This window comes from Colius striatus, chromosome 3 (genome assembly GCF_028858725.1).
Source record: "Colius striatus isolate bColStr4 chromosome 3, bColStr4.1.hap1, whole genome shotgun sequence".
In the NCBI taxonomy this organism is placed as follows: domain Eukaryota; kingdom Metazoa; phylum Chordata; class Aves; order Coliiformes; family Coliidae; genus Colius; species Colius striatus.
The window spans coordinates 46,228,649-46,254,625 of NC_084761.1; the positions used below are offsets into that span (position 1 = coordinate 46,228,649).

The 25,977-nt window shown below is 44.1% G+C and overlaps 1 protein-coding gene across 4 annotated transcripts; it reads left to right on the forward strand.

Annotated features, from left to right (window-relative positions):
- The first annotated feature begins 2,658 nt into the window (after nt 1–2,658).
- Nucleotides 2,659–23,728, forward strand: TRMT10A (tRNA methyltransferase 10A). 4 transcript variants are annotated; one of them, XR_009818464.1, is made up of 9 exons: nt 2,659–2,750; nt 4,050–4,351; nt 5,759–5,921; nt 8,268–8,339; nt 8,817–8,891; nt 9,815–9,964; nt 11,148–11,253; nt 14,354–22,252; nt 22,289–23,728. XR_009818464.1 is itself a non-coding variant. In XM_061993140.1 (8 exons), exons 2-8 carry the CDS (start codon nt 4,077–4,079, stop codon nt 14,530–14,532), a joined length of 1,020 nt encoding a protein of 339 aa, XP_061849124.1. In that variant the 5' UTR covers nt 2,659–2,750; nt 4,050–4,076; the 3' UTR covers nt 14,533–23,728. The 4 variants fall into 4 exon arrangements, 2 of the variants coding, with proteins under 2 accessions (XP_061849124.1, XP_061849125.1); XR_009818465.1 differs by having other exon boundaries at nt 14,354–15,645; nt 18,010–23,728; XM_061993140.1 differs by having other exon boundaries at nt 14,354–23,728.
- The last annotated feature ends 2,249 nt before the right edge of the window (nt 23,729–25,977 follow it).

The following is a 25,977-nucleotide window of genomic DNA, read 5'->3' on the forward strand; positions in this document are numbered from 1 at the left end:
CTTGAAATAAAGTTATTTTTAAAAAGGGTCTCCCTTAGACACTGAAATATCAGAGGCCAGATCCCCTGCTGAAATCAGTAGATGTCTTTGGATACCACTGTAGTAGTGCAAACTCTAGAAATAAGGATATAAGCATTGTGTACAGAAATAGTGTACATAAGTTTCCAAATGCATACACATATATACACCTACATACATAGCCATAAAGAATACCTGGTACATTCTTTAACTGTCTTAGTTATGGCAGGAGTAAATCAGCAGTGACTTCTTTGAACAGCTAAATTACACCAATGAAAGAAGTGTTGCACTCACCAAAGTCCATTACATGCAGAGGTTGCAGGATCAGCCCCTAATGTATTCTTCACGCCATGCTGGCATATGTGCTGGGGTCAAAGTATTGCTGTTGCTGCACATTTTCCAGAGTCCAAACTATGAGGCTCATATCTTTATACAACCTAATAAAACTAATGAGATTTCCTCACATCTTCTGAGGTCAAGAAGATGTTTTTGTCTTCTCTTCACAAATGACAATGTGAAGATTTTGATTTTCAACTCAAACTTTTACCTATGTGCACCGAAGTACTAAAGTCCATCTTCGCCCTTCATCTGGTGTCTGTATGGCCCAGCTCCCACTGTTTTGGTAAGATACCCCCTATTTCTGACATCGAGGACAGGGAGACAGAAATGCTCAGCCAAGCCACTGTCTGAAGGTGAGTCATGCATGTCACTTACATCCTAAGCCTCATCTCAAGAGTGCTCCAATCAGAGATGGCCCACAGGGAGTAATATCTATGTACACACCCGAGCCTCCACTGAGTATCTTTCATTCTTTCTCCATACTCTGCCTCTTGACTTGCAGGACTGTTTGTACAAAAATCTGTGATGTTCAGTTTTCAGCTATGGGGAGTTTGTTCTGTTGCTGGGGGTAACCTACCATTTAAATGACCATCTAGAAAAGTAACGTTATGTTTCCACCAAAATAATCACATTCTGTTAGGCAGTTCTTTCTCAATATTTGCAAATGCTCGGGTCTGCATTTTGCTTTGTCACCACTTGGCAGCTTCGGAAAACGTGGCATTGTCTGAGGACAGAGTGGTCTGGATTAGCAATACTGCAATATGAGAAAAACAGATTTATAAATCAAAATATGTAAGCAGTTTCTTCATTCTAAGAAAAAGCACATCAGAACATTGACAGAATGTGTTAGTTGCCTTTTTTGCTTTTCTCAAAAAGCAAGCAAGCATTGGTAACTGATCTGCAGCCTTTTAAAGACTAACAGAAAATGGAGGATTCTTCATAGGGACAGTGGCGCATTTGTGTGATGCTGGCATATAAGGCTCAACATTAATAGTAACATGAGTGAGGTTTTAAATAGACACTAGCACAGCCAAATGCAAATCTAGCTATTTTTAAAGTAGCGCAGAGAATAGGAACCACAAATTAAGTCAAATGTTCCAGCAAAGATGAAATACTAACAGCAGGTAAAAGGTCAGTGTCTTGCTATAATAGCACCATACAGTTTTGCTGCTTTAACATAGTAAACTTGAAACCAGCACTAAAACTGAGAGTGTGTATTTGGAGTATATACTGAGAACATATCTGGAACCAATGAAACTTGAGATAAACATTGATGCAGATGAAAAGGGTATTACGGTAGCATGCACTTGTATGTTTGCTAACTTTGTGTGCCTCAATAACCAGAGCTGAGCAGACAATCTATGTATTTAGGTTGCCCAAAATATATTTTCTCATATAATCCCAGTCTCCAGAAATTACTCCTGTACCACGGCAGCATTCTTTCATTGAAGTTATCTGAAGGTGAAAGAATGTCACCCTTTGTCAACTACTGACATTAGTTTAAAAAGCTAATTGGTGATGGCTTTAAAAATATGAAGCATGGAGGCACATACCCATTTTAGGGGGCAGAGGGAACACAACCTTTGGAGCTAGAAATCTGCTCTGAGGAATGTCACCACTTAAAAATACTTTGCTGTCCCCTGAGTGAACTCTGTGGTGTCATCAAAACCATCAGATAAAAATAAGATTTTCTTACATTTCACTCCTCTTAATCCCGTGGAGCCACCACAGCCGTAAGAGGCGGAGGAATGAGGGGGAGCACAGCTTCCCTCGTGACTCTCAGCAAGGCCACTGGCACACCCGTTAGAGGGTGGCAGCCCCTTGCCTGTCAGACTTCAAAGCAGTCGACTCACCTGGGTAGCTGCCTGCGAAGGCAGGCCCTAAAGACTCTTAAAAGCCTGGCCACAGCGCTCACTTTCACCCTCAATCGCTCTGTGGCCAGGGCGGGGCCGGCAGCAGCACCCACTGGCAACCAACCTTAGCTCGCCAGCCGCTGTTGGAAGTTATGAGGCAGAAATGAGAAACCGTATACTTGAGGCTTTTTCTTTTTTTAATTTGTAAGCTACTCTAGGTGAAACTAGAGCGGACTGCGAACACAGGCATCAGCGTAAGCCCCAGCTGGTCAGCGCGACGGGTCAGGGAGGTCTGCCGCCGCCAGCCGCTGCTCGGCCTGCTCCTCTCTGTAGCGCCCTCACTACGCGCCCCACACACACGGCGCCTCAGCACCAAGGCGGCGGCTGTTAGCGCCACGTGACCGCAGCCCGTTGCTCGCCGGGATTTGAAGTCGTGGCGGGCAGGGAGGCGCGCGCTTGCGCGTGCGAGGCGGCGGTGGTTGCTCCCGCGCGCCTCGTCACTGCCCCCACCCCCGGTCGTGCGCGTGCAGCAGCTCGCGGGTACGGTACAGTTCTCCCTCCCGTGCTCGTTGCGTCCGTTACCCCTTGAACTGGGGAGGGGAGTGGCGAGCATCTGCGGTTCGGGCTCGACTTTCCTCAGAGAGGGAAAGAGGGGAAGATGGCGGCTTCCCAACGGCCTGAGGAGCTCGACTCCCCTCCCCGCTCCTGGCTGTCGCTGCCGCCTTTAGGGGGATGGGGGTGAGGGGGTGGCGCGGGGGCTGTCACAGCATATCCGGGCCCTTATGGGCGGGAGGAGCCGATCATGTTGAGTTATGAGGTACTTGGGTGCGTGAGCAAAAATAATGCATGTGTCTATATATAATGTGTGTATACATAGATATGTATAGATATATATAGATGCGTGTATGTTTATACACTCGGTAGCTGTGGCGACTGTCGATGCACCTGCGCCATGCGGGGCTGTGCAAGCATTCGGCACTCCATGGGTCTAGTGGCTCCATGTCCCCAGATCGGGGAATTGGACTGTGTTAGTGGAAATCCTTCGGGTTTTCTGGTGTCTGTATGTTTTCTGGCTCCTCAGTTAACTGAAGAAGCCAGGGGATTGGGTTTTTTTCTGCATCTTGCCTCGTTGGAGTTGACTCTAGAGAATTGACTCTATTTAAAGCTATGAGGCTCTTGAGCATGGGGTAGCTATTAGTGTTGGAAAAAAATGCCATTGAAAAGGAGAGGGTATAATTCTAACTGACTTGAATGCACAACGTTTTGCTGGGTAACAGTAACTGTGTTCATACTCTTATGTCCTGTGGTGTATCCACTGACAGCAGCCAGCACCAGTGGTTGGCTGGTGTCTTTGATTCTCAGAAGAAATAAAAATTCATTTTGAAGGGATGCGACCTGCTTACAGTTTCCCCAAAATTGTTTTAGTCCCTTTAAAATTCTATTTCTCTGACATGATGCCATAGTCATATCAGGAGAGATACTGCTGTAAATTTTTTCTATTTGAATATTTCAGAACAGTTTGTGTACACATAACAGTACTCCTACTTTCTTTATTTTATGTTTAATCCAGTATGATACCCTACTTTTATATAGTTGTGTTTTCAGAGTTTTAAATTGGAAATTTAAAACTGCAGATGTGACAGAGTTTTAGACATGATCTAAATACAGGCTGTAATTTTTCTAGTATTTCAAAGGTTACTGTTTTCAGAGGCACTAACCTAACCCTAAAAGAAAAAGGGCCATCTCATTTTTTCATTCAAGTTTTATGGTAGGTGTAGAGTGATACTTGTTCTAATTGAACTTCTTGTTAATAACATACTATTGTTTTGTTTCTTACAGAATTGGTGAGGGAGAATCTTGCTTTTAATGAAACATTTATCATATGTTCAGAGGCAAGTCAGTAAACCTGGCCAAAAGCTGATGTCATCAGAAACACCAAGAAAGAATGCAGAGTTGCCAATGGAAAATACCATGTCGCCTGAGGTTCCTGATGTGGAACAAAAGGTGAAGTCAAGTGACAGTCTAGTAGAGAGACCGGAGGCAGGATCAAACAAGGAAGGAGGCCTTGCGCCCGTGTCCAAGAGGCAAAGGAAAAAGCTGTTGAAGCAGAAGCAGTGGGAAGAGCAGAAAGATCTACGGAGGTACGATTTGCAAAATAGGTTTCCTAGAATCATGTGTAGTATTCAGTGATAATAGTAATGATGTGTCAGCAGAATTTGCACATGGGTTTCATTAGGAAATCAAGACAGTTGAACCAGTTTTCTGTCATGCCAGGTTTAAAGTAGTAGTCGCAGGCTACTTCATCTGCATAAGCTAGAAAGGTAAGCATCTTCACACTTGAAGTGTTCCTCAAGTTGAAGAGGCTATCAGGAGGGATTCAAACTTGCATATTTTTTGTTTGTCAGAAGGGAGAAATCTTGTGTAGCCTTGTTCCTTTGTGCATGGGCTGTGCCCTTTTTCCCTGGTGAATTTTACAAAGACAGTGAATTAAAAAAAAAATCTTCACAATGTCAACATTATAAGGTTGACAACAGTTATTGAAGCAATAATTGTTGACAATAATAATTGGAGTGTCTTTCTTATGACTGTTCAGCCTAGAGAAGAGGAGAGTGAGGAGAGATCTCACTAATACAAGTACTTGAAAGGTGTATGTCAAGAGGATGGGCGGCACTTCTTTCTTTAGTGTCCAGTGATAGGAGTAGGGGTAATGGACAAAAGCTGAAACATAAAAAGTTCCATGTAAACCTAAGGAAAAACTATTTTACTGTGAGGATGAGAGAGACCCCTGGCACAGGCTGCCCAGGGAGGGGATGGAGTTTCTTTCTGTGGAGGTTTTCAGAACTTGCCTGGACGTGTTCCTATGTGACCTGGTCTAGGTGGACCTGCTTTAGCAGGAGGATTGGACTAGATGATCTCTAGAGGTCCCTGACAACCCCTACCATTCTGTGATTCTGTGATAATCTGTTAAAATAGTTTTGGAAGATGATGAGCTTCTGGTTTATTCTGTAGTTTAGAGAAAGTGTATCTGCAAGTGATCTGATTGTGGTTTATCTTTGTCCTGCTAAATATGAGTGTTCCTTCCTGAGAGGGTGGCTGTTAAAGTTGCTGTCTCTGAAATTTGATCTCCCAGCTGCATGCTTCCATTGAGGGTACAGGGGAAAGGAGCAATTGCTTCAGAAGCCTCTTGAAAACCTGTTTGGTGAAATAGGAAGTAAATTGCCTTCCACATTCTGGTCCTGTAATTTTGGCAGTCTTTTGGGTTGTTTCTATTATGAGACCTGACTCAGAGCACCCTTAAATCTATGAGAGTCTCATTGTTGGCTTAATTGAATTGTCAGATGTCTGTCTTTGTAGGTTTTTACAGAATTTCACAAAGACGGGGAGGTGTTTCATACTGTTGTTGCACAAATGCAAGCAACAGGATAAGTTTAAGCAACCACAGTCATGGGACAACCAGTTTGATCGTAGAAGTATACATTTGTGTGCATAACATGCACCTCAGCAAATTTGGCAATGCTTTTTGAAGATTTGTTTGCTTGTTTATTTAGGCAGAAACGAAAAGAAAAACGCCAGAAGAGAAAGCTAGAACGTCAGTCAAAGTTGGACTTCAGTAGTGAAGGGAATGACAGAAAGCGTATGCGGAGGGAAGTTGTTCCTAGTACACTTCGCCTCATTGTGGACTGCAGCTTTGATGACCTGATGGTATTAAAGGTAAAAGAAACTCACCCATCACATTCAAATGTTGAAAGGTTCTCCAATGACAGTGTTGATGCAGAGTGAGAGCATTTGCAGAGGACAGTTGGCATGTTTCATGTTGTGATGACTGCCAGTCTTATTTATATGTCATTTGCTGAAGCTTTTAGGGTTTGGAATGTACCTTTATATAAGCTTGCCAAAGATTCAGTTTGCCTTCATGGAGATGTGGTGAGTTAGTTTGATTCCAAAAACAGGAGTGTAGAAACAGTTTGTGCTGCGTGTTCAGCTTGAAGTTAGATGCAATGCCGCCTCAAAATACTTTTGCCAGAGGATCTGGAAATGCCTCATCCAGTTACTTTTCTCCTTCAAAGTGGACCTGAGGCTCCCAACCCTGTCAATATCCGTGGAAATGGGAATGTTGAGTACTATGAGGGTAGCGAGCATTTTCTCTGTCACATGAGAGGCAGTTGGGGCAGTATGCTGCCTAGCCCATCTGTAAAATTTTAGAATGAACGAAAGCACAGGTGAGATGATCATAGGATAGGTAAATATGAGAAAGATCTGTATGATACCCAACCACTCTGCGAGATGCTTGGTGTGATGTTTTGAAATCAAAACAATTTTAACTCTACTAGGAACATATGTTAATCTGCAGCCTCATGTAAGTGAGCAGCTTTTGGTTTCTCAGTCAGACCTCTCACCTCCCTGTTTCTCTGAGCCCTTCTGCTGCTGGGGACTTTACTCTCCTGCAATTCTACTTGAATTCAAGATTTTGCAAAGCCAATTTGGCTGCTTGTGGAGTGTAACACAGAGCACGTAAAGCACTATTGGAGGCTAATTCTGCTTACCACAAAATATTGTGGACACTCCAGTTGGCATGTTAGAACTTGGTTCCCTGAGGAGCCTTTCAGCAGTGCCCCAGAAGAGACAAGAGGAACCACTTGGTAGTTTTGCAGATACTGACTGGGTGTTTCCTGCTGAGCTTCGTCCTTTGTAAAATACATTCCTTCTTTGGTCAGGCAGAGCCCTTGTTAGGCCTGATATAAAAACTAGCACTCCTACAGGTGTTCAGGAAAGCATTGTAAATGAAGATGGCCTTTAGCAATGGGGTTAATTACATGCTTTCTCTAGCATCTGTTAAAAACTCGAATTGCAATTCTGTAGTGATAAAGTCTGGTTACTTAAAATCCTTTGGATATACTGAAACGTTCTCAAAACACCACATGAACTAAAGCAATATAATGGTATTTCATTTTAAAATGGGAATGAGCTATATTTACAAAATATTACTTTGGGGGCACTGAGAACAAAGCCAGGTAATGTGTCTTACAAAAACCCATAATTGGCTGAAAATTAAGTCTGCTGCAGTTTAAGGAGTTAACTGCTGTCACAATTGTCAGGTCAAAATGTGAGATCAAAATGTAATGATTGCTACTAAATTATTTGCATTGTTCTGGGGTTCTTCAGGTTAACTATGCATATTTAATTTTCTTAAATTATTGTGATTTAACCCCAGCCAACATCTAAGCACCGCCCAGCTGCTTGCTCACTCCTTGATGGAGGGACTGGGGAGAGAGTCTGAAGATTTAAAGTAAGAAAACTTGTGGGCTGAGAGAAAGATAGTTTAATAGGCAAAGCAAAAGCCACAGACGCAAGCAAAGCAAAACAAGGAACTAATTTACCACTTCCATCGCTGGGAAGGTGTTCAACCATCTCTAGGAAAGCAGGGCTCTACCATGCATGATGGTTGCTTGGGAAGACAAATGCCATTACTCCAAAGGTGCCCGCCTTCCTCCTTCCCTCAGCTTTTTGTCACTGAGCATGACAACATATGGTCAGAGATATGTGGTCAGTTAGGGTCAGCTGTCCTGGCTGTGTCTCATCCCAGCTTTTTGTGCACCCCCAACCTACTCGTAGGTATGGTCATCTGAGAAGCTGAGAAGGCCTCGACTGTGTAAGCACTGCTCAGCAGTAACTAAAACATGCCTGCATTATAAACACTGTTTCTAGCACAAATTCAAAAGATGGCTTGATTACTCAGATTAATTTTGAAATATGTGATTACAAATAATTAAATTCAGGCAATGTTTGTTTGTTTCCTAGAGTACTGCAAATCAAGCACATATGTAGAGGTATCTACCTACACTTTTGTGGACAGTGTGTGTGTTTTCTTGCCAGTGTAATCCCTTCACAATGGCTGGGGTTTTTTTTCCCTCAGGTCCTGATATCTGTGCTCTGAGTAATCATTTTTTTGTCAGTTAAAACCTTCCTTTTTCTCTCTCTAGCTTCTGACTGGCTCAGGGTGAAGCGTTTTGTGGTGCTCTGTCTGTACCATGTAAAACCAAATTTTGTTGTCTACAGGATGTTAAGAAGCTTCACAAACAAATTCAGAGATGTTATGCAGAAAACCGCAAAGCATTTCATCCCGTGCAGGTATGTTTAAAAAGCCTTACCTCTGACTGTATTGGTGTATACAGAGCATTTGAGAGAGACGACTGTGACCAAAGTGGTGAGAACTGTAGTAGAAAAAAAATATTGAAGCTGCCTCTTTTAATATGAAAATGACATCTGTTGTAATAGATTAATTTTTACCGCACATGTTTTAAAAATATCCATATCAATGAAAAATGATGTGCCTGCAGATGAAGAGTGCTGGATGCTGGCATGCCAGTCAACTACTGTTGATGTGTGGTTTCATCTGTGACGTTTTAAAAATTATGCACTTACAGTTTATTTTGATTGTCTTTTAAATGTGTCACTAGTGTATGAACATGGTCTTAGTACCATTTTCAGCTAAAAAGTAAGAGTTGTAGCCAGTAGTCAAAGGTAGAAGAAGTCTTGTACAGAGAAGAAACAGACTGATGTGTTAAGATTTCAGTATTTTATACCTCGTGTTTGTTCTTTTCAAAGTTTTACTTGACCAGCCATGGAGGACAGTTGAAGAACAACATGAATGAAAATGACAAAGGATGGGTGAACTGGAAGGTGAATAATTGTCTGTTTCTGTAATTATAGAAGGAGAAAAAGAAGTCTTAATTAGACTTGCTACCTAGGTTGTTAGTTATGAAGGAGCTGTGCTTTGTCTGCTTGGGTTTTTTAAAAGACACCAGAATAATAGCAGTTTAGAAATAGTGTGGCTCTTTGTGTTTGTAATAAATTAGTGAAAGACTGCTTCTGTTGATTCTGGATTTGATTTTTTTCTCGAAAAACTTCACATATACCCACTTTCACCTGTTTTCATTGAACAGATCTTGTTCTGTGATAGACTAAGCAAGAGTACTTGATTTAGGCAGATCTAACAGTTGTCACACTAGTAGTAGCAAAAAAGAAGACTTTGAAATCATGACGTGACTGCCTTGTGCACACCTTCACTTCCAATGTGTTGCCTCTCAATGCTGAAGTGTTCTTTAAAGAAGGAGCTTGTTTTATGGTCAAACTTCTGTTGGTTTTCCCTGCAAGTCCCTGTTAAATATTCCAGTAACTTCAACTGAAGAACACTTTGTATAAATGAAACCAGTTCTGCTTTCAGCATGTCTTGTGTGATAACTGCTTTGCAAAAGCATAGCATAAACCTCTTTTATCAAACAAGTCATGTTAAGTTCTGGTTTCACTGGACTGGAAAATTATTTGGATCTCAAGCAGAAATATGGTCATATTTAAAGGGAATCCATAGAATTTAAGAATTTGTGAAGTTCTTAAAAAAAATTCTTAATGATTTTTCCAAGTCAGTGCTGTGGGCACTGTGGATTATCTATGCAGAAATCAATCTGCACTATGCTATGTACTTAAACATGAATGAGAGATCTGGCAGGACTGCATACTGTTGAATTTATTTTTGCTGGTCCCATGTCTGTAAAGCTTGCCCAGCAATTCATCAGTTGAATTCAACTTAATTCCATTTTTTTGAGGACATGGAAATTAGAACGGAACACTACAGTGAGCTAATAAAGAAAGAAGACCTAGTATATCTTACCTCAGATTCCCCGGATGTTCTCAGTGACCTTGATGAGAAGAAAGCCTATGTGATTGGAGGATTGGTGGATCACAATCACCACAAGGTAAACTCTGTTTCTTTACAGCTCTTTTATTTTTTTGGGAGGAGAGGTTGCGAGGAGGCACACTTTGACATTGATGCTATTCATGTGTAAACAAGTAAAAAAAAAATATGAAAACTTCTTCAAAGAAAGACTTCAAAAAACCCGGAAGAAGTGGGGATAAAACCCCCATTGTGGTCATAACTATGGATTGTGTTCCAGAGGGCAGGTATGCTGAGTTTTTCAGGATTTTCTCATTTCATTTTAAATATAGGAATGGAATAATAACACTGCTTGGCTTACTGAGGGCCATACTTTGAGACAGAAGGGTTTGGTGTCTCTTCATGCACGTGTGTGTGTGTGTGTGTGTGCTTGTATGTGTAGGTACCTGCCCGTGTGTGTGTGTATGCATGTGTGCTTGTATGTGCAGGTGCCCAAATATAGATGAAGAACAGCACTTGAATCTTGGATGTTCTTTTTTAATTGGTTTGCGTGTCAGGAGAACTTGGCACCCACGGCCCAGGGATCTGGTTCTATACCTGTATGGAAGATTTTCCTGTGTGCACCTGGAATCTTAAGTTGAAGTGCTGTTAGTGCTTTTTCTTCAAAGGCACTCCTTTTGTAAATTCCGGTAACATTTAATATTTCAATGTGGTACTAAGTAAAGGGATTAATCTTAAATGTTACTAATGATACTTCAGCAATTAGTCCACAATTAAAGACTAGGAGTGAGCTAAAGCAGATCTTTTATATCGTTCATTAGGGTATAAAGTGTGTACACAATTTAAAAGGGTGGTTTTTTTTCCCATCTTGAGCACAGGAGTTGGCAGGTTTAAAAAAGCAAACACATTTTATCTATTCTTTACTCTTCCTCTGGAAAAAATACCCAGTTCTGCCATCTAAGTAACTTTGACTTCAGCATAAAGTCTCTGCTTTTAAGACAGGCTGTGGCTGACAGCTGCATGAATACGTTTTTTTTAATGATCTTTTTGAACAACATTACAGTGGAACGTAAAGTAGTATGTTTTCCAGTAGTCCTTGCAGCAGGTACTGCCTCATAGGGATAAGCTTCTTTTTTGTAAATATCTTCTAAAGCAAGATCATGGCAGCACTGGCAAATCTCTTGCCAGATCATGATATTTGTAATAATCTATCCAGACTGATCTAAGGGGTGATTCTCAGTCTGGTTTTGTTGTTTTCCCCACAGGGAATTACATACAAAAGAGCTGTGGAACAGGGAATTGGTCATGCACAGCTCCCACTTGGAAACTTTGTCAAAATGAACAGTCGCAAAGTGTTAGCTGTCAATCATGGTAAGTTTCAAGTAAAAAATATTGACATTGTTATAGAATATACCTGCAAAATTCAGAATTTGAACCTTCAAAATGGTGTTATGTCTTGAATCCAGTTGCTTTTGGATGCTACCATTGCCTTGGTCTGTAAATATTTTAAATACAGTTAAAGGTAAAAGAAGGTGTTTCAGCCCCTCAGAAGTGCACCACCTCTTGGCTTGTCCCATGAGTAGTTTTGGCATTCTTACCACCCTGGTCCTGTTTTCAGGCTTAATGTGTTAGTGAGCAAAGTGTTGGAAACTATTCCATGTATTTCCTCCCAGTGAAGGGTGTTTGTGATGTCACTTCTTTGGACAGCTTTGTTCATCAAGAAATACTTGGGTGCCTGTACTCTCTGCCTCATTTGGTGTCAGCAGTACTCCATCTGCTGAGCTTTCATACCTGTATTTTTACCTGATTTCTTGGTTCTCATTGAAGTATACAATTACTTTGCCAAGTCTTGAATCACATTCCTTTTAAACTTTAAGGTTTATTATTGGTTTATCTTTCAGTGTTAAAAATACATTCAAAATGGAGCCTACTCAGACCTTTATAGAAATTCTTTACATGATGTCCAAATATTTATTTTACCCCAATTCAAGTTCTTTTATCTTATCTTGCTTTATTTCAAGTTCATTTTATTTTATTGCACATTGTTTGATGATAATTATTTTCTTAAAATGGCATTGATGAGATGCATGTTTGAATGATAACAAAGGTTCCTTAAATGTGGAGGAGAATATAGACTATAACTGGAATTTAAAATTAGCAAGCCACGTGTATTTGCGAGATTTACATGTTTCTGATCTTTAAATGTTGCTTAATATATACGCGGATAGGACTTCGGGGGGTTACTTATCAAAATTTACAATAGCTGTAGCGCCCTCTGCTGGAGCTTTTCTGCAATTATCTTACACTGAGCTCTAGTGTCACCGTTCCCGGAGTTGCCCTCTTTCAGATTTGTGTACTGAGCTTAAAACGGTTCACTGACATGGAGGTTTTTTTTAGATGCTTGATGGTCTTGTGCATGTTTCTTGAGCCAGTCGTTTGGGCTCCTTGATTGCACTGCACTTTCATTGGGGATATTTCCTTTGGTGTGAATTTCCTTTGCCTTTCTACAACATTTTCAGATTGCACAGACCCTTTTTAAGGTAAAAATTATTTTGCTTATGGTTTTGGGGACAGTTGTAATTAAGGCTCTGGTGTATGTTGTTACCCTAATAGCTTACAACGTATATCCCAAAAGACAGCTTTCAAAGGAGTAAGGCATCAGTAAGGTGGAATCACTCTGCCTCTCAAATATCAAAGTTTGTATGAGAAAGACATTTGCACTGAAGTTTTTGTGTTTTGCTGTGACTACATCCACCTCAGCTTTGAAGCTCCTTACTTAAATGGGACTTCTGATGGCAAGGGGTTCACAGCAGCGTTAACAGGGGAATTCACTTGTTGCTTTTTGCTTACTTATTTATAATCACTCTCTTGGGATTGTCTCCATGTGTTTTCACAGGCAATTGAGTGCCTGCATTGTTACATTAAAATGCATGAGGAACTCACATATGTATGAAATGCTAGCATACTGACATGTTGTTAAGAAACATGTTTTTCAACTTGATCTGGAATTACAATACTTGAAAGATTTGAGATCTGTGTAACACAGTGTATTGCAAAACTCAACTACCAGTGTAGCTGAGAGTATTTGTATCCTTCAGTTTGGGTTTGTATCCCAAGGCTGTTACTTTGTAGTATATGTTATAAGACCATATTGCTTCATTCCATCTGCAATTGTAGCTGTCTTTTTCTGTCCTTGCATAATATTTTTGTTGTCCTTCTCTGGAAGCTACTCTTTCCCCATCAGTTTTGTTTTCACTATGCATATAAAGGAAGCTTCAGAGCAAGGGAGAAGAAACATGATCCTTACTCTTCTTGTCTCTTAAGCCATCATTTTTGCCACAGATGCTTTCTGCAGTAGCTTAGAGTGATAGAACCTAGTCTGTTGAGAGTTTGTACCTTCACAATATGTTTCAGGTGATTACCTTGCTTAGTAAAATGGCCAACTCTTTGATATCAGCATCTCAGAGTGGCTGGCTGTCCAATAAACCTGGATCCAGGAAACCTCTCGTAAATGTGCCTGGAACTTGACTCTCAATAAGTAGGAGATTATGCCGTTCCTCCTTTTCTGAATACCTGCCTAACTCTGTAAGGTTTTTTTTCCCCCACACCTAGCTCCTTTGATCCTTTCTCATAAGCTGTCACTTGGCATTAAGAATGCCTCTACTGGGTGCATTCTCTGAAGTCAGCATTTTCCAGTGGTGTTAGCTTTTTTCCTGTAGCCCCAAGCTTGAAGAACCACCCCTTGGTCCCAGATTATCATGAGTCTGGCTTAGTCATAGGGCCACCTTGTGCTTTCTCTGCTGCTATCAAGCCGCAGTCTGTGCTGAAAGGGTTTTTTAGGTGACTCAGGGTTTTTTATGTAAGAATTTGCCAATAAATTTTGTATATAATGGAATTTGGAACTATTGTCAATCAGGGAAGCTTTTGGGAGCTAAAGCAGGAGCAGGAGGGTGACTGTATGGTTAGTGTAATAGAAAGAGCAAGAAAGGATCACAGAATGGGAGACTAATAAGGATTTTTGCCATAAGTCCAGAAGGAAATGAAAGAGAAAGCTAATTATAACAGGCTTTAGAAAGACTTTGGACTGTCTGTGTGTTAAGGAGAGAACAAAGTCATTGTAAAGTACATGCGCAGCAGTATTTCAGACAACCATGGGAAGGCACTAGTGAGACCTGAAGTACTGAAGGGACATTCCTCTCTATCCCTGAGAGAAACTAGTTCAAAATGAGGCTTCTGCAGAAAGCGTTGATGCAGTAAGTGTCTTAAAACTGGAGACTCAATGTGTGCTTGGCTTTAGACTGCAGGATCAGCAGAATTGCTTTGTTTCCTGCTTATACTTCATCGGCTTTACTCTGAAGATGACACAATTGAATGCATGGAAACATCTGCAAAAATGGATTTGGTGTTGTGTACTATCAAGAGTATCCTTATGTCCCTGTAAAAGAGCTGATTTTCTTTCTTGGTGTTGCAGTGTTTGAGATTATCCTTGCATACCTGGAGAAGAGAGACTGGAAGGAGGCCTTTTTCAGTGTCTTGCCACAGCGGAAAGGAGCTGTTCCTTTGGGAGAAGCCAAAGATCCCTCCACACATGCTCTGTTTGGAAAAGAATATGAAGGAAATGATTTGGGGAGCGACCAGACTTCACAATGAGATGATGGGAATGGGATAAAGCTCTCGGCTGGCTCCTTATGCAGTGTTTGAGATCATGCTTGCATACCTGGAGAAGAGAGACTGGAAAGAGGCCTTTTTCAGTGTCTTGCCACAGCGGAAAGGGGCTGTTTGTTTGGGAGAAGCCAAAGATTCCTCCAAACATGCTCTGTCTGGAAAAGAAGATGAAGGCAATGTCGTGGTTTTGCCTAGCCGCAGCGGAAAGGCGGAACAAAAGCCCGAGACTCCTCCTCCTCCTCCCGGCGGAACACAGACGGGATCGGGAAAAAGAAAAAGAGCCCGCCTAAGTTGAAATAAGAACAATTTACTAGGGGAAAGTTGAAGAGGAACAACTATAACAAACATAAAAGAATATTACAAACAAAACAGTCACTCACCACCCAGGATCAGACCTAAGCCACCGCTCTGGATCGGCGACCGAGAAACCACGACCCCGCAAGAGAACTTCTTCCAGCCAACTCCTTACCTATATCCTGGGCATGACGTTAGGATGCCATCGAATACCTGCTGGCCAGCCTGGATTGGCTGTTCGGGCTGTACCCTTTCCTGGTTCCTCACGGGAATTAACTCTATCCGAGCTCAAACCAGGACAGGCAATGACTTGGGCAGCAACCAGACTTCAGAATGAGATGATGGGAAAGAGGAGACGTGTAGTTCATGGGATAAAGCTGGGCTGTGAAGTGGTTAGACTCCAAAGACTGTCTGCTGCCATTGTGATACTGAATTGTCTCAGTGCTTGGTAGTTCCATGGTTGGCTCAGAGCTGTTTCTGGACAGGAAGGGTAAAGATCAATGTAGTTTCTTACCGTGGAACCTCCATATTCATAGCTTTTTTAAAAAAATCAATTAGTGGCACGTGCAGAATTTCTTTTGTTTCCCGAGGAAGCATTTTTTTTTTTAAATATTTCTTTTCTAAATACATACCAAGTTGGGAGCATTGCCCAAGAGCATTAGTAGTTACTTTTTAAACATAGTCATTCTTCTCCATTTCTGCTCTAAGTTTTCTTAAGAGCAGTGGATGACAAGCCTTCCTGTGAGCTCAAAACAAGTACCACTAGTGCCTGTTGCAAATGGGCTGGAGTTTGAAAGCAGTCAGGTGAGCAACAATCTATATTGAGGGTCTGTGAGAAATTATGGGAGTCCAAGCGTGGTGTTCAGGTTAGTTTAGTTGTACTGAGGGGCCTCTAGGCGTCCTGCTTCTGGCATTTGGCTTTTCAGCATTTTTCATCTCAGTCTTGACGCAGGGAATATTTCCTGTCATTTAATATACAAAGGTGGGTCTCTTGGGAAGAGTGCACTGAGCCCTGCTCTGTGCTAAGCTCCTCTTTTCTCAGTGCAGTGCTAACGGGCTTTTTCTCGTTCCCCCTCAAACAGACAGATGTTTTGAATGAACCTGTGTGCACTGAATAGTCTTGCTCTGGAAAAGACAGAAGTAGAGTCAGTTTTGTAGAACCACAGAATAGTCTGGGTTGGGAGGGCCAAGAATTTATGCACTAGCCGTCTGTAGAAGAATATGGCCAAGATGTTCTGTTGCAGTGCAAAACTGAGCTGCACCATTAGGTGTTAAAGGTACGTTAGCTCTTGCAGCCAGGTGGAATTCTTGACTCTGAGGGAGATGGGGGTGGATACAGCAGAGCATTACAGATTTGTTTGGATCAGACAGCAACGGAGATCTCTGGAAGTGCTGTGGGAGTTGTTGATGAAAGTCTTGGTGAAAGATCTACAAAAAAGCACGTGCAAATATGTATGTGTGAGTACCACAGCACAGAAAGTTAGGAAAGAGAGAGAAAGAGACTGTATAGAGGTGTCTAAGTTTAAAGTTCAGATCTTACCCAAAAGTGACCCTATGAGGGGAAGAGAGGTTCAGCCCATCAGCTGATCGCAGGAGTCAAGAGTCAGTGATGGATTCTTGCCTGACTTAGTCACGATGGTATCTTTCCTAATGGTTCCCCTTTGTTAAGCCATTTCTGTAATACTTTTTACTTTCAAGGGGGAGCTTGAGTGGCTCGAGTCATAAATACCTTTATTAGGATTGGTGTAAAATTCTCTCGCTTTGCTTTTAAAGGCATAGGCTAAGAAAAGTTCAAAGAGCATGCTCAGTGAGGGGTGGTCGCACCTTGGAGGCAGGCAGCCTTTGGGATGGAGGTGTGTTTTGGTGTTATAGTGACATTAGAATGAGCAAAGTTCACTCAGACGACGGCATTTTGTCAAAACGTGACAGAAGGCTGGCCCAGAGTGTCAGGCCTGCAGTTTATCAGTCCCGTAGTACCATGCGGAACCTGGCTACAGAATCCCCACTCCATCCCAGCCTCCGTGCTGGTTGCCTAGTGAACCAGGGATTCCTCACGTACCAGCTGCAGTCTTCCCTGGGACCCTTTGCGATGTTACACCTTTCCTTAGAGTGTGAACAATGCTGTCTCTTTAATAGAAGTTCAACTTCTAAATTATTTCCAGTAATCATTCCACAGGAACAATGCTGGCTCATGCTTAATCTGCTGTCCAGCAGAACTCCCAGGCCCCTCTCCGTGCAGCTGCTCTCCAGCAGGTCAGCCCTCAGCCTGTACTGGTACAACATGGGGTTGTGCCTCCCCAGGTGCAGGACTTTGCCCTTGCCCCTGCTGGGAGGTTCCTCTCTGCCCGTGCAGCATGGTGTGGTTGAATCGCTTCAGGCCTAAATAAAATGGGCATAAAATAATTTTGACAAGGAGTCTGAACAAATCTCTTTTTAATGTGCATACTGAATTTACATGTTTCTGTTTGTTAAGGAGACCGGGAGACGCTTCAGTGTGTCTGAACACTGCGGGGTCCTCCTCTGTAAAGGGGGTATCTGTTCTTTGGGAGGTGGCTGCGGCACTCGTGGAGCTGCTGATCGAGCGGGAGGGCAGGATGGTCTCTTGTTTCCATGCATTTGCAGTTTGCCCCGAGAGCACTTCTTCCTGTTCTCTGCCGCACTTTCCTTGGGAGTCAGCATGCCTTTGTCTGTCAGTTTTGTCTGTCTTTTGTCCCCCAAGTCTTTCTCTGAAATGGGAAAGGAGCAGAAATTTTACTCAAGTTGCCCCTTGCTGATTTGGATGCTTAGGGTGAATTCAAGAGGTCCCCTACCTCACTTTCAGAGGGCTCAAGGATGTAAGAGAGAGACATATTGTTTGCCTTCTGCCTTCCCCCATCCCCACCGAGAGCGCATGTTTGCCCATCCTGCACCAAACCTGAGTGTGCTGAGGCCTGAAGGACTCATTTCTGTGCCCTGTCACCTCCCCACTCAGCACAGCCACGGCTGGGCCTAGCACGCTGCTCTGGCTCCTACTCTTCCACCTCAGCAACTCCACTCAGTTCAGGTCTGTGAGGATTTCTGGGCTTTAGGGGAATGCCCAGGAGCGTGTGTGGTTCAGGAAGGGATGCAGTTGCCTGTGTTTGTCACCTTTTTTACTTGTCCTTGCTGACCACTTTTGGATCTTGGCAGGCGAATCTGTCTGGAAACCCTCGTGGAGTTGTTCCAGTACCTGGAAGATGAACAAGACAGATGCCATGAAGGATGAGAAGCTGATTCACGGACAACTTTTGCATGGCTTTTGCTTTAGTGCAGGCTGTGAGATTGCCCCTGGTGCCTGCCCCTAGCAAGTTGCAGACAGGTGAAAGTGACTCCAGAGGAAATGCTAAAAAGGAAAAGCAGTAGACTCCACTCGAGTAGCAAGGGGAGAGAAATCTGGCAATGAAGGACCACACCATCCTTGAAGGAAATGAAACGTGCAAAGTCCTAGGAAGTCGTATGCGGTAACCCTCACATCTTACCTTTTTTTTCCGATCCAAGTCACTGTGGCCAGTGTTCACCTTCTCCTGGACGCAAGATTTGTCACGCGAGATGAGCGAAGGAGAGGACGGCTGAGTGAGGGGTATGACGTGGATTCCCTCTGTTTTTGCAGGTTGTGTGGAGGCTTGGAATCGTTTTTTCAAGAGCTGTTTTTCCCCAAAAAGAAAGCACGGTGTAAAGGAAGGGCATGACTCCACGTAAGCAGCACTTAAAGGCAAGGTGAACTCTATGGCTAACACAAGTCCCCAGCAAGGGTGTGCAGCACAAGAGACCCGAGACTGTCACCTGTTGGGATGTGACCCCCTCTAGGTTAATTTCATGGGTGCATTGCCACAACCTCCAATGTACAGACAGCGAGGAGAAGAATAACAGATATCCAGGGCGTAATGTGTAACACTGGATGACTGTGGGAACTGCTGATGGAAATCAGATGAGGAAGGGAATCAATCTGGATCTCTGTGGTGTCTTTGCTCTTCTGTACTGGGTTTGTCATGACAAGCACACTTAGTGCTAGGCCACTATATTTCTCTGTGCACAGGCTCCCCCTGCCCTTTGAAGGCCCAAGTGGTCCAACTGTGCTTGGCAGAAGTTTCTATTTGTAAGTACAAAGACCAGCAGGCTGCTGAGAGCTGCTAAGGAAGCGTAGTTGTCTGAGGGTGGTGATATGTCCATCCTGTAGTCATTCTGTAGCCAAACCACAGCAAATAAGACCTGGAAGAGCTGTTTTCTGTGAGAGTAAGGGAAGAGTAAAAGTCAAGCGTGGTCTTTCCTACAGCCAGCTCAGGAGGCATGACACAGCTGGAAGCAATAGAGTTCTAGTTTAGTTATCAAGCGCCCTGACACTGTCTCCCTTGCAGGCTCCTGTTCTACCCGTGGGATCCTCATGTGTCTGGCTGTGGCTCTGGGCTGTCCTCCTTACCAATCAAAGACTGTCAGTTCTGGCGACAGTCTTGGGAAATGAGAGAGTACTGAAAGCATGAGCCATGTATTTTTTTTCTGTTACCTTTTCAGAGGCAGGAGGGTGACCTTCAGTCCTTTCACGAGGATCTGCAGTGAGTTCTGGAAACAGACAGGCAGAGTGTTTTCTCAAGTTGATAAAGGAAGGCTGTAAGTTACCCTTTATGCTCTTCAGGGCAGGGGGCATTTTAACTTCAGAATGGCACGAGCATATTTTCGATCTCCCTAGGGGGTTGTAATTCTTCTCTGGTTTGTTTGCTTTTTGAGCCTCACACAGCACATTGGTGCAGTGACTTGCTGAGGGGCCTGAGAAGTGAGAAGAAAAGCCTGGAAAGTGTATTTACAACAGGTGGGCTGAGAGTGCCGTCTCCCCGCTACTGCCCAGTGATCGCTGCTCATTATGAAGTTGTTACATGTCTGGGCAGCACGTGATCTCTAAAAGGTACCAAGGTGCAACGCTAGTTAGCCAGAAGAAATCTTGCAAGATGTGGAGACCACACACATAGAAGGGAAGAAAGACTTACCTTGTAAAGGCGGAAGCCTGTTTCTAACAGCACAGATGCGAGTGTTGTTTAATCCTGTGGAAAAAAACCAAAGGATACAGAGATGATTCATTGCTGAGGACAGCTAACGATGCTGCCGAGTGGCTTGAAATGAAGGGAATGGCTGATGCTGGGGAAATGCTTCTCTTGGACAGATCCAGGAAAGTGGAGCAGGGGGTATTTTTGGAAGAAAATGGCATTACACTCAAATTTCCCTTTTTGCTTTTGAGGGCAGCTGTCCAGGCTCTCTGTGTAGTCCCTCATCAACTCTTACTAGGCATGTGATACACCATCCTGGGATGGGGAGCATTCCTGCAGTAGTAGTAGCCTTCCCCTGAGTCACTCGACTGAGAGGAATGCTGGTTGAACTGGGGCTCACACACTGGCATGGAATCAATATCTGTCGTGTAAGCCTGGATCTTCTCCTGTCGCAGAGCATGCCTCTGTTGAGCAGTTTGGCTCCTCCACTGATGGCCTGAGGCCAGGCTCTAGAAGGAGAGTAAAGAACGTGAACTGCCATAGGCTGAAAGGCAGCACAATCTGCAATTACTCCTTTCCTTGTTCCTCCCTCTTCCATGTCCAATTTGGAGAAGTTATAAGCATGGGCGGGTAGAAGCAAGCTCCCCGCTGCTCCGCTCCTAAGTCGTTCCACGGGGCAGCCAATGCTGCTGCTATTTGCTTATAGTTCGTGCTCCGCAGGTCAGCCGCACCTTGCTATGCCTGCCTGAGACATCTCCTTGTAGCAACACATTCTGTTGGAGCAGGGCAGTGAATTGCTCTCTGACTTGTCACGGGAGGTGCGGGGCCAAGTGATGAGAGGAAAGGACATGCGCAGGCGTTTTGGGTTTCTGTCTTTCCTAAGGGTTGTGTGGGTAGAGAGGCAGTCCTGTGTTTCTTAATACCTGCGCTGGTTCAGGTGCATTCCTGAGCCAGAGAAAGCCCAGGGGAGCATGAAGGCCTGCCGGGAGCCAGCAGCTGTCCCTCAGGAGCTGTAGGCAGGGCCAGGAGTCATGGTGGTCAGATGCCGCTCCCACCAAAGGCAGCCCTGGGGAGCACTGCAACTTGATCAGTCAATTTCATCAATCCTCTCAGTCCAAGGGAAGGTTTTGAAAAGGAAAGAAACCCCTGTTTTTTCTCAAGACCTTTCCCCAAACACAAAGCACCGTGTAAAGGAAGGGCATGACTCCACGTAAGCAGCACTTAAAGGCAAGGTAAAGTCTATGGCTAACACAAGTCCCCAGCAAGGGTGTGCAGCACAAGAGACCCGAGACTGTCACCTGCTGGGATGTGACCCCCTCTAGGTTAATTTCATAGGTGCATTGCCACAACTTCCAATGTCCAGACAGCGAGGAGAAGAATAACAGATATCCAGGGCGTAATGTGTAACACTGGATGACTGTGGGAACTACTGATGGAAATCAGATGAGGAAGGGAATCAATCTGCATCTCTGTGGTGTCTTTGCTCTTCTGTACTGGGTTTGTCACTACAAGCACGCTTAGTGCTAGGCCACTACATTTCTCTGTGCACAGGCTCCCCCTGCCCTTTGAAGGCCCAAGTGGTCCAACTGTGCTTGGCAGAAGTTTCTATTTGTAAGTACAAAGACCAGCAGGCTGCTGAGAGCTGCTAAGGAAGCGTAGTTGTCTGAGGGTGGTGATATGTCCATCCTGTAGTCATTCTGTAGCCAAACCACAGCAAATAAGACCTGGAAGAGCTGTTTTCTGTGAGAGTAAGGGAAGAGTAAAAGTCAAGTGTGGTCTTTCCTACAGCCAGCTCAGGAGGCATGACACAGCTGGAAGCAATAGAGTTCTAGTTTAGTTATCAAGCGCCCTGACACTGTCTCCCTTGCAGGCTCTTGTTCTACCCGTGGGATCCTCATGTGTCTGGCTGTGGCTCTGGGCTGTCCTCCTTACCAGTCAAAGACTGTCATTTCTGGCGACAGTCTTGGGAAATGAGAGAGTGCTTAAAGCATGAGCCATGTATTTTTTTTCTGTTACCTTTTCAGAGGCAGGAGGGTGACCTTCAGTCTTTCCATGAGGAGCTGCAGAGGGTTCTGGAAACAGACAGAGTGTTTTCTCAAGTTGATAAAGGAAGGCTGTAAGTTACCCTTTATGCTCTTCAGGGCAGGGGGCATTTTAACTTCAGAACGGCACGAGCATATTTTGGATCTCCCTAGGGGGTTGTAATTCTTCTCTGGTTTGTTTGCTTTTTGAGCCTCACACAGCACATTGGTGTAGAGACTTGCTGAGGGGCCTGAGAAGTGAGAAGAAAACCCTGGAAAGTGTATTTACAACAGGCGTGTTGAGAGTGTGTGACATAATTACCTAAGTGGCCTGGAAATTAATGCTTATATTAAACCTTGCATGAAAGATCAGCATTGTTCACCCATTAAGGAAAGGTATAAAAATCAGCATTGTTCACCTATTAAGGAAAGGTATAAAAATCAGCATTGTTCACCTATTAAGGAAAGGTATAAAATCGGGAAGGCTTACAGGGTGGATACAGCTGCTGCTGCTATGTGAGGAATGCACAACACAGCAATTCCCTGCAAATACCATGCAGTGTGGAGCAGAGTGGAGGCTCTGCCGACACACTCTGTGAGGATACGCAGGAACGAGATGGTCCTCTAGAACTGATAAGCAGCACTTTTGGTACCCTGAGCCAATGGTCTGTCAAATCTTGACAAAATGCTGTCTTTAGTGCAAACTTTGCTCATTTTAATGTCATTTTAATACTAAAACATACCTCCATCCCAAGGCTACCTGTCTTCAAGGTGAAACTACTCCTCCCTCAGTCTGCGCCCCGAATTGTTTGTAAACTGTACCTTTAAATGCGAGGCAAGAGAATTTCACACCAATTGGAATAAAGGTATTTAAGACTAAAGTCACTCTAACTCCACCTTGAAGGTGAAAAAAGGTATAAAATGGTTAAAGAAAAGGGGGATGTTGGGGGAAGACACCATCACGAACAACTCGGGGAAGCTCCTTTGCAGATTGTCTCTGACTCTTGGGATCAGCCAACGGACTGAGCCTCTCTTCCTCTCGCCTTGGGTGGCCTTGGGTGAGACTTAAACTAAGTACTTCTGCTGGAAACAGAATTTTTGTAGCCAGGCTGTACTTTGTCATTTCGTGCACTGTATTAAATACGTGTCTATATTTTTTTTGTACGTATTTCTTTTGCAGACAGTCACTATTGCTGGCAATCCACAACAACCTGTATCTCTTTTGCATGAATAAAACTGCACTAAGTAGCCAGTCATCAGTGTTTTTCACTGAACGTGACCAGACCCTGGAGTGTGGCTCTGCTAGTTCCTGAGAATGACTGGACTGAAGATGCAGTCCACTATCACTGAATCCAGAGTCATGATAGTTCACAGGAGGTGAACATGCCTGGACTGGTCGTGGTAAATTAAGCATCACTCAAAATTTCAACCTAGCCACACCTAACCTCCCACCTTGGTGAGGACAGTTAGAATGAAAGGGGGTTTATTTTCTGCCAAATCACTCTGTCCCTTTTTAATGTGCCGTGTCCCCGCTACTGCCCAGTGATCGCTGCTCATTATGAAGTTGTTACATGTCTGGGCAGCACGTGATCTCTAAAAGGTACCAAGGTGCAACGCTAGTTAGCCAGGAGAAATCTTGCAAGATGTGGAGACCACACACATAGAAGGGAAGAAAGACTTGCCTTTTAAAGGCGGAAACCTGCTTCTAACAGCACAGATGCGAGTGTTGTTTAATCCTGTGGAAAAAAAACAAAGGACATGGAGATGATTCATTGCTGAGGACACCTAACGATACTGCCGAGTGGCTTGAAATGAAGGGAATGGCTGATGCTGGGGAAATGCTTCTCTTGGACAGGTCCAGGAAAGGGGAGCAGGGGGTATTTTTGGAAGAAAATGGCATTACACTCAAATTTCTCTTTTTGCTTTTGAGGGCAGCTGTCCAGGCTCTCTGTGTAGTCCCTCATCAACTCTTACCAGGCAAGTGATACAGCGTCCTGGCTTGGGGAACATTCCTGGAGTAGTCCTTTCCTTTTGAGCCTCTATACTGAGATGAGGAGTGGTTCAATTCTGACATGTTGTACTTGAACATGCTTGAATGGAATGGATATTAGTCATGTAAGGCTGGATCTTCTCCTCTTATGGAGTGTCTCTGTGGCAAGCAGGTTGGCTCTTCCACCCGTGGCCTAAGGCTAGATGCTGGAGGGGAAGTAAAAAAGGTGAACTGATCATATAGGCTGAAAGGGATCCGAAGCTACAATTACTGGTTTTCTTCCTGTTCCACGTCAAATTTGGAGAAGGTATAAGCACAGGCAGGTGGAAGCAAGCTCCCTGCTTCTCCAATCCTAAGTAGTCACCTTGGGCAGCTGGTACAACATGCCTTGGGCAATATAGTAGACAGCAAAATTATGCGTGGCGATCCCTGTGACAATTGGACATTTGACAGAAGGATGTTACCAGACAGCACTGTCTTTTTTATACTGTAGATAAAAACACACTGAGAAATGTGGATGTTCATTGCAGTATTCCAAAGGAATTCCAGGCTTCTCGCTTCCTCCCAAAACGAGAGTAGCCTTGCACCTGGCTGTGTTAATGGGCTCTTGAGGAAAAATGGAATGTAGGCCATTGATGCCTTTTTCACCAATTCTCAGTCTGTACCCGGAAAGCACATGAGTGCTGGTGTCATGGGCAGAAAGGTGCAATTACCTGAGAAGCGGTGAGGTAGAGGAGCTCCTTCTTGGCAGGTGTCAGGACCTTTTTGCTACCTGCAGCAGGGATTTGCGTTTTTCCTCGGGCAGGGGTCTTCAGCTGAGGGAGCAGCAGCTCAGCTGCTCCGAGCAGCTGTGGCTCGGTGATGTGAGGAGACTCTGGGACACCTCCTGGTGACACCTCTGAGCTGCACAGCCACGCCTTGTCATTATTGCATCATAGGCAGTTGTTAGTTGCTAGGCGAGCACGACCTCTCTAAAAGGTACCAAAGTCCATGGCTAGTTACCCAGGAGAAATCTTGTCAGGAAGCTTTTCTCGTTGTTGCCCTTGCCATCACTGGCCAGATGCAGTTCTATCAGGGCTTTAGCTTTCCTAACCTGATCCCTGGCCGCTCAGAAAATTTCTCTGGTAGCCTGCTAGGCTACCTGTCCTTCCTTCCATGCCCTGTAACCTTTTTTGCATTTGAATTTATGCAGGAGCTCCTTGTTCACCCATGCAGGTGTCATGGTGTGTTTGCCTGACGTCCTCTTTGTTTGGATGTATCGCTCCTGAGCTTGGAGGAGATGATCCTGGAACAGGAACCAGCTTTCCTGGGTCCCTGTTTGCTCCAGGGCTTTTATCCCGTGGTACCACGTCAAGCAGATGCCTGAAGAAGCCAAAGTCTGCTCTCCTGAAGTGCAGGGTAGTGAGCATGCTGTGCACCCTCCTCACTGCCCTAAGGATATTGAGCTCCCCCATTTCGTGGTCACCGCAACCAAGGCTGCCCTTGAGCTGTCTCTCTACCACAGTCTCTTACTTCCTTACTGCTGCTTGTATTCCAGAAAGCACAGCTATCAGAGATGACTTTTCCCTCCCTGAACCGGTGGACCAGAATCAGAGCTTTTGATCCCTCTGTTTTTTTTTACACTTGAAGGGGAAAAAGAAGAGTGTGACGGGTGTGACACTGTCATTCCAACAAGTGCCTGCTGATGGCTGCTAGAAAGTTGGTACTATTAACAAGTGCTGTTGGTGGTTGCTATAAAAAGTTGCTAGCATCAGCAAGTGCTATTTTGCGGGGTCTCTCCAGAGGCCAGCCATTGTCTGAGGCCTGCTACCCAGGCCTTGGCATATCACTAGCTGCCTTCACTTGAACCCCATTGAGCTTTGGAAGGTAGACCTTGACAGTTGTGTTGCTTGTGGCATGCCCGCTAGCACGTGCTCTCGATCAGCATCTTGCTCAGGGATTACTGGGCTGCCTGCAGGTGGGTGTTCCCTTGGACAGCTACTGCTTACAACACAGACCAGAGCGCTGTTTAAGCCTGCGCAGAAACCCAAAAGACTTGGGTTTTGTCTTCACAACAGCAAACACGCAGTATACTTAGCTGGGGCTCTCCAAGGAGAGTCAGTGCTGCGTCTGTAAAACAGAGGTATCAGAC

What these genes read in the sequence shown, in the direction of transcription:
- TRMT10A (XM_061993140.1), top strand. Translation starts at nt 4,077, where the DNA reads ATGAAACATTTATCATATGTTCAGAGGCAAGTCAGTAAACCTGGCCAA. An exon ending in AAGGATGGGTGAACTGGAAG is followed by an intron (nt 8,892 to 9,814) that starts GTGAATAATTGT and finishes CATTTTTTTGAG; the next exon opens with GACATGGAAATTAGAACGGA. An exon ending in AGTGTTAGCTGTCAATCATG is followed by an intron (nt 11,254 to 14,353) that starts GTAAGTTTCAAG and finishes TTGGTGTTGCAG; the next exon opens with TGTTTGAGATTATCCTTGCA.